The 15,049-nt window shown below is 60.0% G+C and overlaps 1 protein-coding gene across 3 annotated transcripts in view; it reads left to right on the forward strand.

Moving 5' to 3' along the window:
- The window catches only part of PRR5 (proline rich 5), a 69,026-nt gene extending 54,392 nt beyond the window's left edge, over positions 1 to 14,634 (forward strand). For all 3 annotated transcript variants that reach the window (XM_055375369.2, XM_055375368.2, XM_055375367.2), the window contains 6 exons: positions 2,109 to 2,157; positions 3,440 to 3,497; positions 8,652 to 8,743; positions 9,188 to 9,328; positions 11,969 to 12,104; positions 13,725 to 14,634. In XM_055375369.2, the coding sequence (XP_055231344.1) occupies positions 2,109 to 2,157; positions 3,440 to 3,497; positions 8,652 to 8,743; positions 9,188 to 9,328; positions 11,969 to 12,104; positions 13,725 to 14,200 (952 nt within the window). In that variant the 3' untranslated portion in view covers positions 14,201 to 14,634. The remainder of the gene's footprint in view (positions 1 to 2,108; positions 2,158 to 3,439; positions 3,498 to 8,651; positions 8,744 to 9,187; positions 9,329 to 11,968; positions 12,105 to 13,724) is intronic.
- Positions 14,635 to 15,049: the final 415 nt, after the last annotated feature.

A 15,049-nucleotide genomic window follows, 5' to 3' on the forward strand; every position in this document is an offset into this window, starting at 1 on the left:
ACCCACCACCACGCCCAGCTGATTTTTGCATTTTTAGTAGAGACGGGGTGTCACCATGTTGGCCAGCCTGGTTTTGAACTTTGGACCTCAGGTGATCTGCCCACCTTGGCCTCCCAAAGTGATGGGATTACAGGCATGAGCTACTACACCTGGCCAAAGCTTGTCAGAACATTGAAAGCTGTTGTACTATTGGTCTATTGGTTATAAACGTAACCAACATATTTTACTGTTTGGTTGTAACCATGCAGAGAAATGAAAAAGATTGTATAGTAAAATGAATATTTAGTGCACTATAATTTAAAACATTGGGGCCACGTGCAGTGGCTCACGCCTGTAATCCCAGCACTTTGGGAGTCCGAGGCAGGTGGATCACCTCAGGTCAGGAGTTCGAGACCAGCCTGGCCAACATGGTGAAACCCTGTCTCTACTAAAAATACAAAAATTAGCTGGGCATGGTGGTATGCGCCTGTAATCCCAGCTACTGGGGAGGCTGAGGCAGGAGAATCACTTGAACCTGGGAGGTGGAGGTTGCAGTGAGCCAAGATCGCACCACTGCACTCCAGCCTGGGTGACAGAGTGAGATTCCATCTCCAAAAATAAAAATAGAAAATAAAACAGTGGGAACATAGTATTTTGAGCAGTGTTTGCCCGTTCAGAACATGATCATTTTTCATTGATTTGCTGCACTTCCATCTGTGTTGGCCAGTTGCTTTTTCTTGTATCCATTTTTACAGAATGCCACATGGGTTTCATACTGGCAGAGAAGGAGGCAACACAGGTCACAATTTGCTGTCTATGCATGAACTGCTGACAGATACTTAGGGACCAATCAGAGACTGACTTTGAAAGAAGTGTTGCAATTGGTCAGTGATCATTGTACACATCTGTTATCTACATTTTGATTCGTGGACTGGAGAGCGGGCAGCAGAGCTTGTACTTAATCAGGATAACTGAAACGTGTGTGTATCAGAACCATGCAAAGAGAGGACTGCCTGTAATTCAGGACTGATTAGAAAGTTTTCCTAAGCCGGGTATGGTGGCTCATACCTGTAATCCCAACACTTTGGGAGGCCAAGGCGGGTGGATCACTTGAGGTCAGGAGTTCGAGACCAGCCTGGCCAACATGGTGAAACCCCGTCTCTACTAAAAATACAAAAATTAACTGGGCCTGGTGGCGCATGCCTGTAGTCCCAGCTACTCAGGAGGCTGAGGCAGGAGAATCGCTTGAACCCGGCTTTACCACAACCTCTAGGTTGAGATTGTGCCACTGTACTCCAGCCTGGGTGACAAAGCAAAACTTTGTCTCAAAAAAAAAAAAAAGTTTTCCTAAAGGGAATAGCAACCTAAAAAGCAAGATTTCTGATGTATTTGGTTCAGAAGACTGTTGGGAGGTCATATCTGGGGCCTCAGCGCTGACAGTGCCTGTGTACTTTCAGCCTGGCTGGTGTGGAATGTGGTGCTCCCATTCTCTCAGGCCCTGGAGGTATGTAGGGAGGGAAGGAGGAATTGTCAGTGTTGAGTGCCAAGGTGGAGGTTCAGATCTCAGCTCTGGCGTGTCCCATGTGGCCCTGGTCTGGTGTCTTGACCTCTGCGAGCCTCTCTTGCCTCCCCTGTAATAAAAGGGGAAGCCCAGTGAATGCCTGCAGCTGGGTTGGTGAAGACTGAATGAGCTTCTCTGGAATAAAGAGTAAACACTTGGGAAGAAGCTCTGCAGGGGGAGAGAGGAGGAGCCCATGGCATCCGGGATTTGGGCAGGTGGAAGGCAGGAGCAAACCAAGTGTTGCAGGCCCAGCCCTGCCAGGTGTCTCTCCAGAAGGTGTGAGACGCAGAGGCCACTGTCTTCCCTCTGAGGACCCCTTGGCTTCCTCTGCTGTGACATGAGTGCAAGGATCTAGTTGATGAGCTGCAACTGCGGACCATGGAGGCCCCGGTTGTGTGGCCGACCCAGCCCCTGCAGGTCTGGACAAGTGGGACTTGTCCACTACCCATGTTTTTGGGCTGAGCATGCTGGTCTCCCCCTGCCCAGGAGGCCCCACCCCAGTCCCTGGGTCCCCCATGCCAGTGCCGTGTGGTCTGGGACTTACTCTTGTCTCACCTCCCACCCACAGGCAGCTGTTGAAGACAGAGTTGGGGTCCTTCTTCACGGAGTACCTGCAGGTAGGTGGGTCTTGCTCCAGCCAGGCTGGGTCTGCCTCATGAGCCAGCCAGAAAGTACAGGGGCTCACCTGCCCCCGGGGGTGTGGAGCGCTGGCTCCCCAACTGTCTGCCTGCAGTTCCAAGGACCTGCCTCGTTCCTTATCTAGCCACTTGGAATGTTGTGGAGGTTAAATGATAAGACGAGGTGAATTCTTTTTTGAGATAGTCTCACTCTGTCGTCCAGGCTGGAGTGCAATGGCGTGATCCCAGCTCACCGCAACCTCCACCTCCTGGCTTCAAGTGATTCTCACACCTTAGCCTCCTGATTAGCTGGGATTACAGGTGCCCACCATCACGCCTGGCTAATTTTTGTTTTTTGTCTTTTGTTTTGTTGTTGTTGTTGTTGTTGTTGAGATGGAGTCTTGCTCTGTTGTCCAGGCTGGAGTGCAGTGGCGCAATCTCAGCTCACTGCAACCTCTGCCTCCTGGGTTCAAGCGATTCCCCTGTCTTAGCCTCCCCAGGAGCTGGGATTACAGGTACCCACCATCTTGCCCAGCTAATTTTTGTATTTTTGTAGAGACAGGATTTCACCATGTTGGCCAGGCTGGTCTCAAACTCCTGACCTCGAGGTGATCTGCCCGCCTCAGCCTCCCAAAGTGCTGGGATTACAGGCGTGAGCCACCGCGCCCAGCCAATTCTGTACATTTCATATCGGTGGCCTAACACGGCGTGCGGACTTTTGTCTGGACTCTTTCTCTTAGCATCAGGTTCTTTCTTGTTGGAGCACAAGCCAGTGCTTCATTTCTTTGTGTAGATGGGCTGCATTTTGTGGTCCATGCTTTCGTTGGCGGGTGCTTGGGTTGCTGAGACCACACAGCGTGGTTCTTGGCCGAGCCACCCCAGGCAGTGCGTCCAGGGTCCCTGAGGTAGGATGGCAGCTGACGGGCCCGGCCTTGGGTAATCAGAGTCACCTCTTGATGCAAAGTCCTTTCTTCACTGTGGGACATGCCAGGCTTCTGCCTGCCCAGCTGAGCCCAGTGCAAGGAGCTCTAGGCCCTGCCCGCCTCTCGGGATGTCTGTGTGACCACCTCCTGTCTCGTGACAACCCGGGGTTGGGTCAGTTGCCCTCCTGGATGAACTGATTCTCAGGCCCTGCAGCAGGTGGACTGTGGGACCTCAGTGAGTCTCCTCCCCCTTTAAGCCTTGGCTGCTCACTGGTGGATGGACTCTCGGGGGCCCTGCTGGCCAGGACACCCCAGGGCATCCACAAGGGCGGTGACAGCCCCTCTGTGTTTACCTTCAGAACCAGCTGCTGACAAAAGGCATGGTGATCCTTCGGGACAAGATTCGCTTCTATGAGGGTGAGTGTGGGCCCCTTGGCGGCCACTCTGGGCCATGCTGGGTCCTGGCTGGCTGCTGGACTGCTGGGCCTCGTGCTGGGGGCCTCTGGTGCAAGGTGTGGCTCTCTGGTCTGGAGGGCTTGGAAGGAACACGTATAGCCTTAGGGCAGCAGGGCCGAGATCCTTACCCAGAGGGGACCCTGGGAGAGGGTCTGCCCCCCGAACTTGCTGGAGCCCAGGAGGGCTATGAGACGTCGGGGAAAAGCCCCCTGCTTCCCCTCCCTGCCCACGGGACTTTCTGGCCCTAGTGAGCTCTGTCCCCGCAGCCTGGGAGAGCCCCTGTCCTGGTCTTTGGGGGTCAGAGGAGAAGTGGGTTAGGGCTGAGGTCACCGATACTCACAGAGGAGGGGACAGGGTAGGGGACTCAGCTGAATTTTCTCTGTCGAGGCTCACAGCCACCCACTGGGACCTTCAGGTTATTGTTCCTGAGTGGGAGAGCACAGTGGTGATAAGTGATTTGCCCAAGGCTACAGTGCACATCAGGGGCGGGGGACTCAAACCCAGGTCTGCCTGACTTTAGGGCACACACCCTTTGCCCTTCTCACGGCCCAGAGGTCCCCGCCGGCCTCACTGTGCAGGCTGGGCTTCCCGTGGCCGAGAGCCTTGGGCAGCAGCAGCAGTGTGCGCATCCTTGCAGGAGCGAGCTGCCCTGGGAGCGGGGTCAGGTGAGGGGGTCCACTCAGTTCCCGCGGATGCTGCTTTGCTCGGGCTGTGCTGGGATCCGGCCTGCACTGTACCCGCGTGTTGAGCACCTGTGCACTGGGCACCGGGCGTGTGCGTCCCTCCCTGCTGGACTGCCCCGAGTGTTTCACATCTACTAACTCCTTTGATTTCCGCAACCCTGTGAAGAAGCCACCGTTGTTAGCACTGAATGAATGGGGAAAGTGAGGCACGGTGTCCTGCCCAGGCCACACCGCTGCTCCGTGGCAAGGCCAGGGTGCCAAGCGGGCCACCGGCTCCCGAACCCATACTCTTCACTCTGCTGCCCCAGGCTCCCCCTCCAGGTCTCCCTCTGACCCTGGGAAAAAGAGCTATTAGCCCACTCCACAGAGAAGGACACAGGCCCGGAGGCCTGGCGTGTTCCAGGGGACCTTGGAGCTGCGTGTCATGGTCCTTCCTCACGTCCACTGAACATGTTGGGTGGGGCCAGTCAAGACAGGAACACAAAGAGAGGCCATGAAAACCATCAGACCGTCGGGGAGACATGGGGGTTCTGGGAAGGCTTCCTGGAGGAGGCAGCATCTAGACTGGCAGGACAGAGCTGTGAGCATTTGGCACCTGAGGAAGATGGCCGCCCACGCCCCTCGCTTGACGCGGCACATTCTGGTGGTGCCTGTACCTCCCACCAGATCTGGCCCAGGGGAGCCGGGGCTCTCGGAGAAGGGAGTTTTGTGTGGCTTGAATGGAGCTCTGCCTGGCGCAGCCAGGTCTGCCAGGCCTCCCAGCAGGGGTGCCTGCCCAGCAGAAGGGGCAGAGGGCAGCCCTGGGAGGCCCAGCAGAAGGGGCAGAGGGCAGCCCTGGGAGGCCCAGCATCCTCTTCCGCCTCGCCAGCCCTTCCTGGCCTCCCCAGGCCTCAGGGACAGGCACTGGGCTCTAGGCTGGGAGTCTGAGGGCCCTGTCCTCCAGTTCCCATGTAGCTGCAGACACAGGGTTTCCTCTCCAGCCTCAGCACCCCTGTCTTAGCAATGTGGGGTTGAACAGGCTCTGTCCACTTGAGTGCTCTCTACATGTCAGGCCCAGGTGACCTCTGGGGGCCCAGAGAGGGAGGAGACCCTGGCCCTGCCCTTCAGGGACTCACAGCCCAATTGGGGACACAGACACGGACCCGAGGGTGACAGTTGAGTGTGATTAATGTCATTGTGAAGGAGTGTCCTGGGGAAGAAAGGGTTCATTTCACCTTGACAGAGAGGGCTGCATGGAGGCAGTGGCCCTTGAGTAGGGCCTCAAAGTGTGGTCTGTTCAGGGGAACGTGTGGTCCCTTTCGGCCCCGTGCAGTGGGGACATAGCCACCTCCACATCCTGATGGGCGGCCTCAGGGGCCTCCCCCTTCCTGCTCCCTACCCCTGCCTGGGTTCTACTGGGAGCTCTTCACTTTGAGCCTGCTCCTTGCAGCTGTCCCTACAGAGCCTCTACCAGAGGTGGGTGATGGCCCCCTGTGGGGAAGCCCCAGGACCTTGCCCCCTGCCACTTCTCAGCCTCCAGGGAGGCCTTGGACTTCAGCCCCTGGGCAGAGCCGGTCCTGGAAGCGGAGAGCCTGAAGGAGCGGCCTTGAGGTGGAGGGCTGCCTCCCTAGGAAGGGGAGGAAGGCTGGACCGCGGCCGGGGTTGTAGTTTGATGGCCTCTGTGTGTGGCTTAAGGGAATCGGCTCCAGCTGCAGCCGGGCAACTCCTTGGAAGCCAGAAACTTGGGAACTCTGGGCAGGAGCTCCTGGTCCTCTGCTGGGCCCTGGGATCTGCCGTCGCTCATCCACCAGGGAATCCAAACCAGGTGTGGGTCACGTGACCCAGCTGTGCTGCCTTACACGCTTGCCTCCATGCCTGTGCCTCGGCCGTCCCTGTGCCAGGCACCCTTGACCTGGCCCACCCAGCGCGTGGCTTTTGTCACTGCCCTGCGCTCCTCACTGTTCCTGAGTCTCCTGACGGGCTGAAACAGGGTTGTTCGTTTCCAGGGCCTGCACAGGGCCCTCAGCACTCGGATAAAGAAAGGAAAGACGGACACCAGCCTGCGCCCACAGCGAGAACCCCAGAGTGGGAGCCAGCGTGGAGCCAAGGCTACTGCGGGGCCGCTCACCTGCATCAGCCCCTGCTACTGCCAGGCTGGAGCCAAGGTACAGCGCGCACACACCCGGCCCCGTCCTGCCGGCAGCAAACGCCCGGTGCTGTTTCATCTCAGCTTTCGACCTGCCCACGTGGGGACGTGTATCACGCCCCTTTCACAGAGGATGCCACTGAGTCCGCCTGGAGGAACTTCCTGGGGTCGCCCCATGCCTGCCTCCGACTAACCCTACTGCCCCACAGAGGAGCCCCCACAGGACAGTCCCCGGCAGAGAGCCCCAACAGCCACGAGGCTGCCCTTCCTGGCCTCTCGTCACCATGTGTCTCCAGCTGGGGCCTGGATTCTGTTTTACAACATCTGCTTTCTGCAGCATTTCCGCCCCGTGGGCTGGAGAACAGCCTGCACTGAGCAGAACGCGGGCCTGGCCGGTGCCCAGAGCCACCCCCCGGCCAGCCCGGGCACTGAGCTGCCTTTCTTCCTGCCGCGGCAGAGGGGAACTGAAGGGACTTTGTGTGTGGGCACAGTTCGGCGGGGCGGTGAGGATCCGTCCGTCCGGGTCATTCCTGCTGACCCCCATCGCCCTCAGAGCCAGGTGTGGGCTACCCGGGAGGGCAGAGGGCTGGCCACCGGGCTAGGAGCCGAAGATGGGGCCCAGTCCAGCTCGGTCCCAGCCCCCGGGGCTGCCCCTGGTGGGGTCCCACTCCTAGTGCCCTCGAACCTACATGAACCTGGGGGCTTCCGGGAGTGGGGGCAGGGCCCAGAGAGTGAGAAAAAGGCAAAGGTCCCTGTTCAGCCTCCGCATTCCCATGGAAACCTCAAAGCAGTTCTGGCCGGGGGCGCAGCCTGAGAGACAGCCGGCAATGCTTCCCTCTTCACTCAGAGGCGCCCACACCGAGATCTCTCTCGCCAGTTGCTCGTCTGGCTTCCAGGGGACAGCAGAGGCCTTGGGGACACGTCCTTGGACTGTGCATCCCTGGACCCAGCAGCCCTCATCCCAGCTCCGCTCAGTCCAGGCAGAAAGGCCAAGGGTTCTGCACGTTGCTTCTCCCACTGGAACCCAGAGCCAGCTTGGGCAGCTGTCCCCATCCCACAAGGGTCACTCACCCGGTGCATGGCACCGTTCCTCCCAAGGCCAGCAGAAATCCTGCAGAGCTGGTCCCGATGTCTGCTACCTACATATCTGTTTCAGAGACTCACCTGTCAAGATGTGTCCCCATACCACTACGTCTGGCAAGCCCAGCTCCTATAGCCAGCTTGGATGCTCCTCCTCCAGGAAGCCCTCCCTGCCTGACCCTCTGCACCCTCTTCTCCCTTGGACGTGGTGCTGCTGTTGGAAGTGGTCTCCGTGGATCCCCAGACCTGACCACAGGCAGAGCTGGCCTGGCCCTGGGTCCTCTGGGCCACTGACTGTGGTGCACCCTTTCCTCGGAGGCTCAGCCTCTGTCTGCTTGGTGGGGGGTCGATCACCCCTGGCCACTGCCCTTATGATCCTGCTCAGTGTCCCACTTCCCTGTCACGTGATGGATGGGCAGCTGTTTGGGGCTCAGCTGGGTCCCCAGTGACCAGCATCAGCGCTAGCACAGAGTAGATGTTCTGTGAGTGTTTGTTGGAGGGGCAGATAGTGTGGGGGAAGGAGGGAGGAGGTCGGTGGGTAGGTGAAATCAACTGCTTAGCCGGGTTGTTAGGAGGATCTGATGAGACTAGGATGTGAGTTGAAACTGCTGTGCTAGGCACACCTGTGTGGGTCTCACTTGTGCCAGGCATACCTGTGTGGGTCTCACCTGTGTAGGTCTCACCTGTACCAGGTGTACCTGTGTGGGTCTTACCTGTGCAGGTCTCCCCCATGCAGGTCTCACCTGTGCCGAGTGTACCTGTGCGGGTCTCACCTGTGCCGAGTGTGCCTGTGCGGGTCTCACCTGTGTCAGGCGTACGTGTAGGGGTCTCACCTGTGAACGTCTCACCTGTGCCAGGTGTATACCTGTGTGGCTCTCACTTGTGTGGGTCTGGTATGTGACAAAGGCCTGGGAATTGGCAGCTGTCATCTGCCAGGAACAGACCCTGAGCCAAGTTCCCTGTGCCTTAGGCTCATTTCATGCCCTCAGCTCTGGGAGGCCAATCCCTTTACTGCCACATTTTATAAATGGAAGACTGAGGTTAAGCAGTGGGCCCAGGGCCATAGAACAGCTGAGCTGTGGAGCTGGACATCGACCTTGGGCAGGTGCCGCCAGGGGCCTGAGCCCAGGCCCTCCACTCCCGCATCCTCTGATGACCCATCCTGGGTGAGTGGAGGCGTCTGCCAGAGCCAGTCAGGCCCAGTGGTGATGGCCCCCATGCCCACAGGACAGAAGCTGCTGGACTCACTGGCAGAGACCTGGGACTTCTTCTTCAGTGACGTGCTGCCCATGCTGCAGGCCATCTTCTACCCGGTGCAGGTGGGCAGCCCAGCCCTGGGGAGGGAAGCCCAGTGCCCCTGCTGTGCCCACCCTGGCCTCACTCTACAGAGGGGGGCCGCCAGGCTTGGGGACACACACACCTGCTCTGCTCTGTGCTGCTCTGCTCTGTGCTGCTCTCCTTGGGCTACCTGAGTTGCTCAGAGCCTGTTTCCACCCCTCCAAGCTGCAGATATGGACACCTCCCTCCCTGTGAATCCCCCAGCAGCGAGGCACAGCGTAGGGGCTCTGTGACAGTAACCCTTTCACTGCCAGAGGAAACTGAAGGGGCCCTCTATCCTTGGGACGGGGTCATCTGAGGAGAACAGGGTGGAGGGGCCTGAGGGTCGGCAGGTCTCTTCCCCCTGTGGGGTCCCAGGACCGGGAGAGGGGAGATGAGGACGCATGTGACCACAGCCGGTGGGGTGGGGTGCCTTCCGTCCACAGGGCAAGGAGCCATCGGTGCGCCAGCTGGCCCTGCTGCACTTCCGGAACGCCATCACCCTCAGTGTGAAGCTAGAGGATGCGCTGGCCCGGGCCCACGCCCGCGTGCCGCCTGCCATCGTGCAGATGCTGCTGGTGCTGCAGGTGGGCACAGTGGGCACAGGGTCAGGCATGGGGACCGTGGGGCAGTAATTGGGCTCAGGTCCCCACAGGCAGAGCATGAGATGAGGATTTAGGGGCACGAGACTTAAGGAAGGGCCCGATCAGAGGAGAAGCCTGTCAGGGCCAGGGACCGGGGAGCAGCTGGTCAGAGCTGTGGGTTCAGGAGAGCTCAAGCGGCAGACCCGTTCCTCTTGGGCACAGGGCTGGGCCTTTACACCCTGTATCGGCCAGCCTGGGGCTGTGCCCACCCCCAGCATGCACACACACATACACACTACACACATACCTGTGTGCACGCACACACTACACACGTGCACACGCACATACTACACACGTGCGCACGCACGTGCTACACACGTGCGCACGCATACACACTACACACATGTGCGTATGCACATACTACACGTGCACACACATACACACTACACACGTGCGCACGCACATACTACACAGTGCACACACACTACAGACGTGCACACGCACATGCTACACACGTGCATACGCGTACACACTACACATACATGCGCACATGCACACTACACACGTGCGCACGCACATACTACGCACATGTGCGCACGCACATACTACACACATGCACACTACACACATACTTGCACGCATGCACACACACACACAGCATCCCAGTCATTTCTGCCCCAGAGGGCTTTCGTCAGTGGGTCAGCTCTGGGGAAGACACTCTGAGAGCTGTTAGCCCCCCTCACAGCAGGTGGGGAGGGGTGCCTGCCCCAGAAAGGAGTGGGGCCCCCAGTGGCATCCACCACAAGCCAGGGGTTTCCACACACGGCCCTTCCCAGGCACCACACTTTGCAGTTGGCCGGCGCATCGCACTGTCGCAGGACCACACAGTCACTGCCGGCCACCCCATTTTACAGGTAGGGGACCCAAGTCCTGCTTGCTATGAGCTAACAAGGGCGGGAGCCCAGCCCCACCCCGGCTCTCGCAGGTGCAAAGCCCTCTTTATCGTTCTGAATCCCCGTGAAGATCTTTTAAAATTAGGGTCTGTGGGGACACTCGGGACCCTCACAGGGCAACCAGAGCAAGGAAGGGGCGGCCAGTGTGGAGCTGTGCAAGGTGGGGGCTGCCCTGGGTGGAAGTTGAGAGAGTTTAGGTCAGGCCTGGCTGGGTTGAAGCGGGGCCTCTTGAGGGACTTTGCTGTGTCAGCTTCAGCTTCCCGGTCTTTAACAGAGGGAGGCCTCCTCCCTGGCAGGACAGGTGAGGACTTGGTCATTCATGACCAAGTCACTGCTCCTACAGGCAGACAATTCCAGGGACACGTGGGGTCCCCTGCATTAGTGTAGGTGACCTTACTGAGGGCACCTGTGGAGTCCCACCCACTCCTTGTTGTAACACAGGCCGGGACATAGGAGCCTGTACCAGCCCCGAAACCCCAAGAGTTCAGGCGACTTTGCTCACCCCCAGGGACGTAGCCTGGACCGTGCCTCACTCCCTGCCTGGAGTGGCCTCCCACAGCCATCCCAAGAGTCCTGGGTTAGTCCTCGCCTCTGGCTGGCTGGATTGTCACTTACAATTCTACCTGGGTGTGGCCGGGTGCGGTCACTCACGCCTGCAATCCCAGCACTTTGGGAGGCCAAGGCGAGCAGATCACAAGGTCAGGAGATTGAGACCATCCTGGCCAACATGGCGAAACCCCGTCTCTACTAAAAATACAAAAATTAGCCGGGCATGGTGATGCATGCCTGTAGTCCCAGCTACTCGGGAGGCTGAGGCAGGAGAATCACTTGAACCTGGGAGGCGGAGGTTGCAGTGAGCCAAGATCGCACCACTGCATTCCAGCCTGGTGACAGAGCGAAACTCTGTCTCAAAAAAAAAAAAAAATTCTACCCCCCTGTATCTTGTCCCTGAACCCCCTGACAGCCCCTTGAGGCCTGCTGTCTTCCATTCATTCATTCATTAACTCATTCATTCACTTATTTAATAAGTGCAAGCACTCGTTATAAGTCAGCTTTCTCCCAGCCCTCTTTGCTGGGTGCTGAGGTCCCAGAGCTTTTGTCCCAGCTCAGCGCACAGCTGGGTGAGCAGCCTCATCTCCCGGGCCTTGGCTCAAATACACCTGGAGGTAGCGGTGAGCCCTTCAGAGCTCCGGATGAGGGGAGATGATGGCGTGAGCCAGTGATGGGAAGAAGAGAGTGGGGCTTGTGAGGAGGTGCCTGATGGATGGGGACTGCACCTGGCCCCATGGGGCAGGGAGCCCCAGGTGAGCAGCTTGGCCCTCCCTGCGTGGGGTCAGCCAGTGTCTCTGGAGAGACTGTCCAAAGCCTCTAGGACTCTTGAGTACAGGGCCCCTCCGAGGGGTGGAAGGTGCAGAACACCCATCTCATCTGGCCACAGGGCCTTTTTCCAGGGCACACCATGGTCTCCCAGATCACGACACTGCTGTGAGCAGCAGAGTGACTCAGGCCACATGCTCTGAGAGGGGCTGGGAGGCCACCGTGGGCCCTGCCATGGGGACAGAGAGCCTGTGGGAATGGGGAGGCGGGAGGCAGAGGACGGGCTGTCTGGTGGGTGGGACATATGGTTGAAAGCCTGGAGCCACCAAGCTCGGGTGCATGACCCCCTACCCCCTGCCCCACTCTCCTGCAGGGGGTACATGAGTCCAGGGGCGTGACTGAGGACTACCTGCGCCTGGAGACGCTGGTCCAGAAGGTGGTGTCGCCATACCTGGGCACCTACGGCCTCCACTCCAGCGAGGGGCCCTTCACCCATTCCTGCATCCTGGGTAGGGGTCTGCCTGGGCCTTGGGCTGGGGCAGGGGTGACCACGGGCCCCATCCATTGTGAACAAATGGGCAAGCCGAGGCCCCACGACAGAACCAGGATCTGACTCCAGACTGGTTCTCAGCCGGGCAGCAGCCCCCAGCCTGCCATGTGCTGGCCTGGACGTGGGGATCCGTGACAGTGGGCACACACCCTGAGCAGTGATGTGGCAACACCTTGGAGAGCTCCACCAGATCTCCGTGTTCCCCAGGAGGGCACATTCATGTGCAGTCTTGAAAGTCAGAAGTGGGCCAGGCGGAGTGCTCGGAACATGCAAATGCCAAAGCCTGAGGACTCCTGGCTCAGTTAGGGGACCCAGGCTGGGAGGGACTCGGCCTGGGGGTGGGCAGGGTGAGCCCTGTGGGCAGCATCCCGGGACTGCCTGGTGCGTCCAGCACAGCTGGCCACGTTGCTCCCTTGACGGAGGGCCTCTGGGTTCCTTCAGCAATGTCCCTTGAGTACCTGTTGTGCCCTAGCCCGAGCCCACGCCCTTCCCCTCCAGCGGGGGAGGCCGACCAGTGAGTCCCCTCCACAACCCACCATTAGCTGGAGGCTGGGAGCATCCCAGGCAGAGGGGACAGAGCTGGGGCAAGGCCCACTTGGGACTATGCCCTCCTCATCCAGAGGGGCTCCCCATCCCCACCTGCTGGTGTAAAACCTGCCCACTGGTGTGTCTCAGCTCAGGCAGTGCCCTGGCTGCTGGAGAACTTTGAGCCACCCAGGCTTGGTGTAGCCCTGGATGGCAGGACCCCAGCCCCTGCCTGATGGGACCCCCATCCTCTGGTCCGGGAAAGACACCTGAGCCGCTCGTGTGTGTCGCCTGCCACCTGGTGGCCACTCTTGGGACTGCAGGGTCCTGAATGGGAGCCTGAACCCTGCCCCCCCACCAGGCTTGGCCACCCGTGCCACTGCCTCCGGCCCAGATGAACCAAGGGGCCTCCTCCCTGGGTCCCCACGTCTACCCTCGGCCCCCACAGTCTATTACTCTCCACGCAGCGGCCAGCGAGGCCCATTTACAACTGCCTGGCTGCAGGCTCCCCGCATCCCCAGGATGGAATCCCCACCTTGACCTTACATGGAGGGCCTGTCCCCATCTGCTCCCATCACAGCCCCACAACCTGGCCCCATGGCTCACCTCTGTGGGCTTCTTGGCCCTCCCCCCATCCCCTTGGACACCAGCTCCAGTGGGGCAGGGGCTGCGCCTGCCTGGGAAAGTACAGGTGTCCAGCAGGTGCCAAAGTCCATACACTTCCACAAGTGGGGAAACTGAGGCACGGGGGGTGAGGTAACTTACCTAAGGTCAAACACAGGTCGCTGGCAGGGTGCAGGTTCAAACCCAGGCATTTGACTTGAGGTCCTGTGTGACCAGGCTGGGCCTAGGCTGGGGAAGAGAGACTGGAACCTGAGCTGGTGTCGGGGCTTGTGGCGGTGGGACCTGCTGAGCTGGGCCCGGGATCGGCGTGGGTCGGGCCTTCCCTGCAGCTGCCCCTGCACAGGGACCCAGTGTGCAGCGAGCAGCAGGTGCCAAGGTGGGCGGGGACCCAGGTGGCCTCTGGTGTGACAGTGCCCATGTCTCTCCCCAGAAAAGCGCCTCCTCCGCCGCTCCCGCTCGGGGGATGTGCTGGCCAAGAACCCCGTGGTGCGCTCCAAGAGCTACAACACGCCTCTGCTGAACCCCGTGCAGGAGCACGAGGCGGAGGGCGCGGCGGCCGGCGGCACCAGCATCCGCAGGCACTCTGTGTCGGAGATGACGTCCTGCCCCGAGCCTCAGGGCTTCTCCGACCCGCCAGGCCAGGGCCCCACCGGGACCTTCAGGTCCTCCCCGGCGCCCCACTCAGGGCCCTGCCCCAGCAGACTGTACCCCACGACCCAGCCCCCTGAGCAGGGCTTGGATCCCATCCGCAGCTCCCTGCCCCGCTCCAGCCCGGAGAACCTGGTGGACCAGATCCTGGAGTCCGTGGACTCGGATTCTGAAGGGATTTTCATTGACTTTGGCCGGGGCCGGGGCTCTGGCATGTCCGACTTGGAGGGCTCTGGGGGCCGGCAGAGTGTTGTGTGAGGCCTCACAGCTGGCCTTGAGTTTTTACTGACACGTCCCTGTGTGCGGGGGTGTCCATGTGGCGTGTGTGTGAGTGAGACTTTTTTACTGCGTCCTGGCCCGCCAGCCCTGTCGGCCTCGTCACTGGCCTCGGTCACTTTGTACTTCTGTCTTGGTTGGAAATACCATCAGCCTTCCTTGCTCGGCCCAGGTCTGTTTCAGGCATCTGAGTCGGCGTTTACCCAGGGGCCGGGTCAGAGACGGGGGTCGGCCGCTCGCTCCCACGCTCCTCCTGCCCCAGCCCTCTGGTGTCCACACCTGCCCACAGAGAATGTGAACCTGGTGGGCTCTGCCCACACCGGGCCCCAGAGTGACCAGACTCCAGCACACCTGTCTCCTCCTGCCTGGGGTGGCCATGGGGATGGAAGGGGGTGGAATAAAACCTGTCAACCTGGCTCATGTCTGCAGTGCTTGCCCTGGGGACGCCCCTTCAGGGTGCTCACCCTCAGGCCTTCGCTCCCTTCTAGGGAGCGCAGGTTTCCAGGGTCTGCGTGGAGGGGGCAGACCTGCGCCTGTTGTCCAGGCCTCCCTACTGCTCCACCATCCCTGTCCCTGAAGGGAGGACCGGGAGGTTGTGGAAGGAAGGGCTGGGATGCTAGGGAGTGGGGCTGGCCCTGCCGCACAGGAGTCTGGCCCTGACTTTGCCCCTGGCCTTAGCAGGGATGGACTCACTGAAGCCTTTGAAGGAGGGAAGGAGGGGTGGGGGCGGGATCTGCCAGCTCCTCCCGTGCTACAGAAGCGTCCAGGTGGCGGGGGTGACCTGCTGAAGGCCATCCGGCCTGGGAGGCACAAACTAACACCTGCTCTGAC

This window comes from Gorilla gorilla, chromosome 23 (genome assembly GCF_029281585.2).
Source record: "Gorilla gorilla gorilla isolate KB3781 chromosome 23, NHGRI_mGorGor1-v2.1_pri, whole genome shotgun sequence".
Taxonomy (NCBI): domain Eukaryota; kingdom Metazoa; phylum Chordata; class Mammalia; order Primates; family Hominidae; genus Gorilla; species Gorilla gorilla.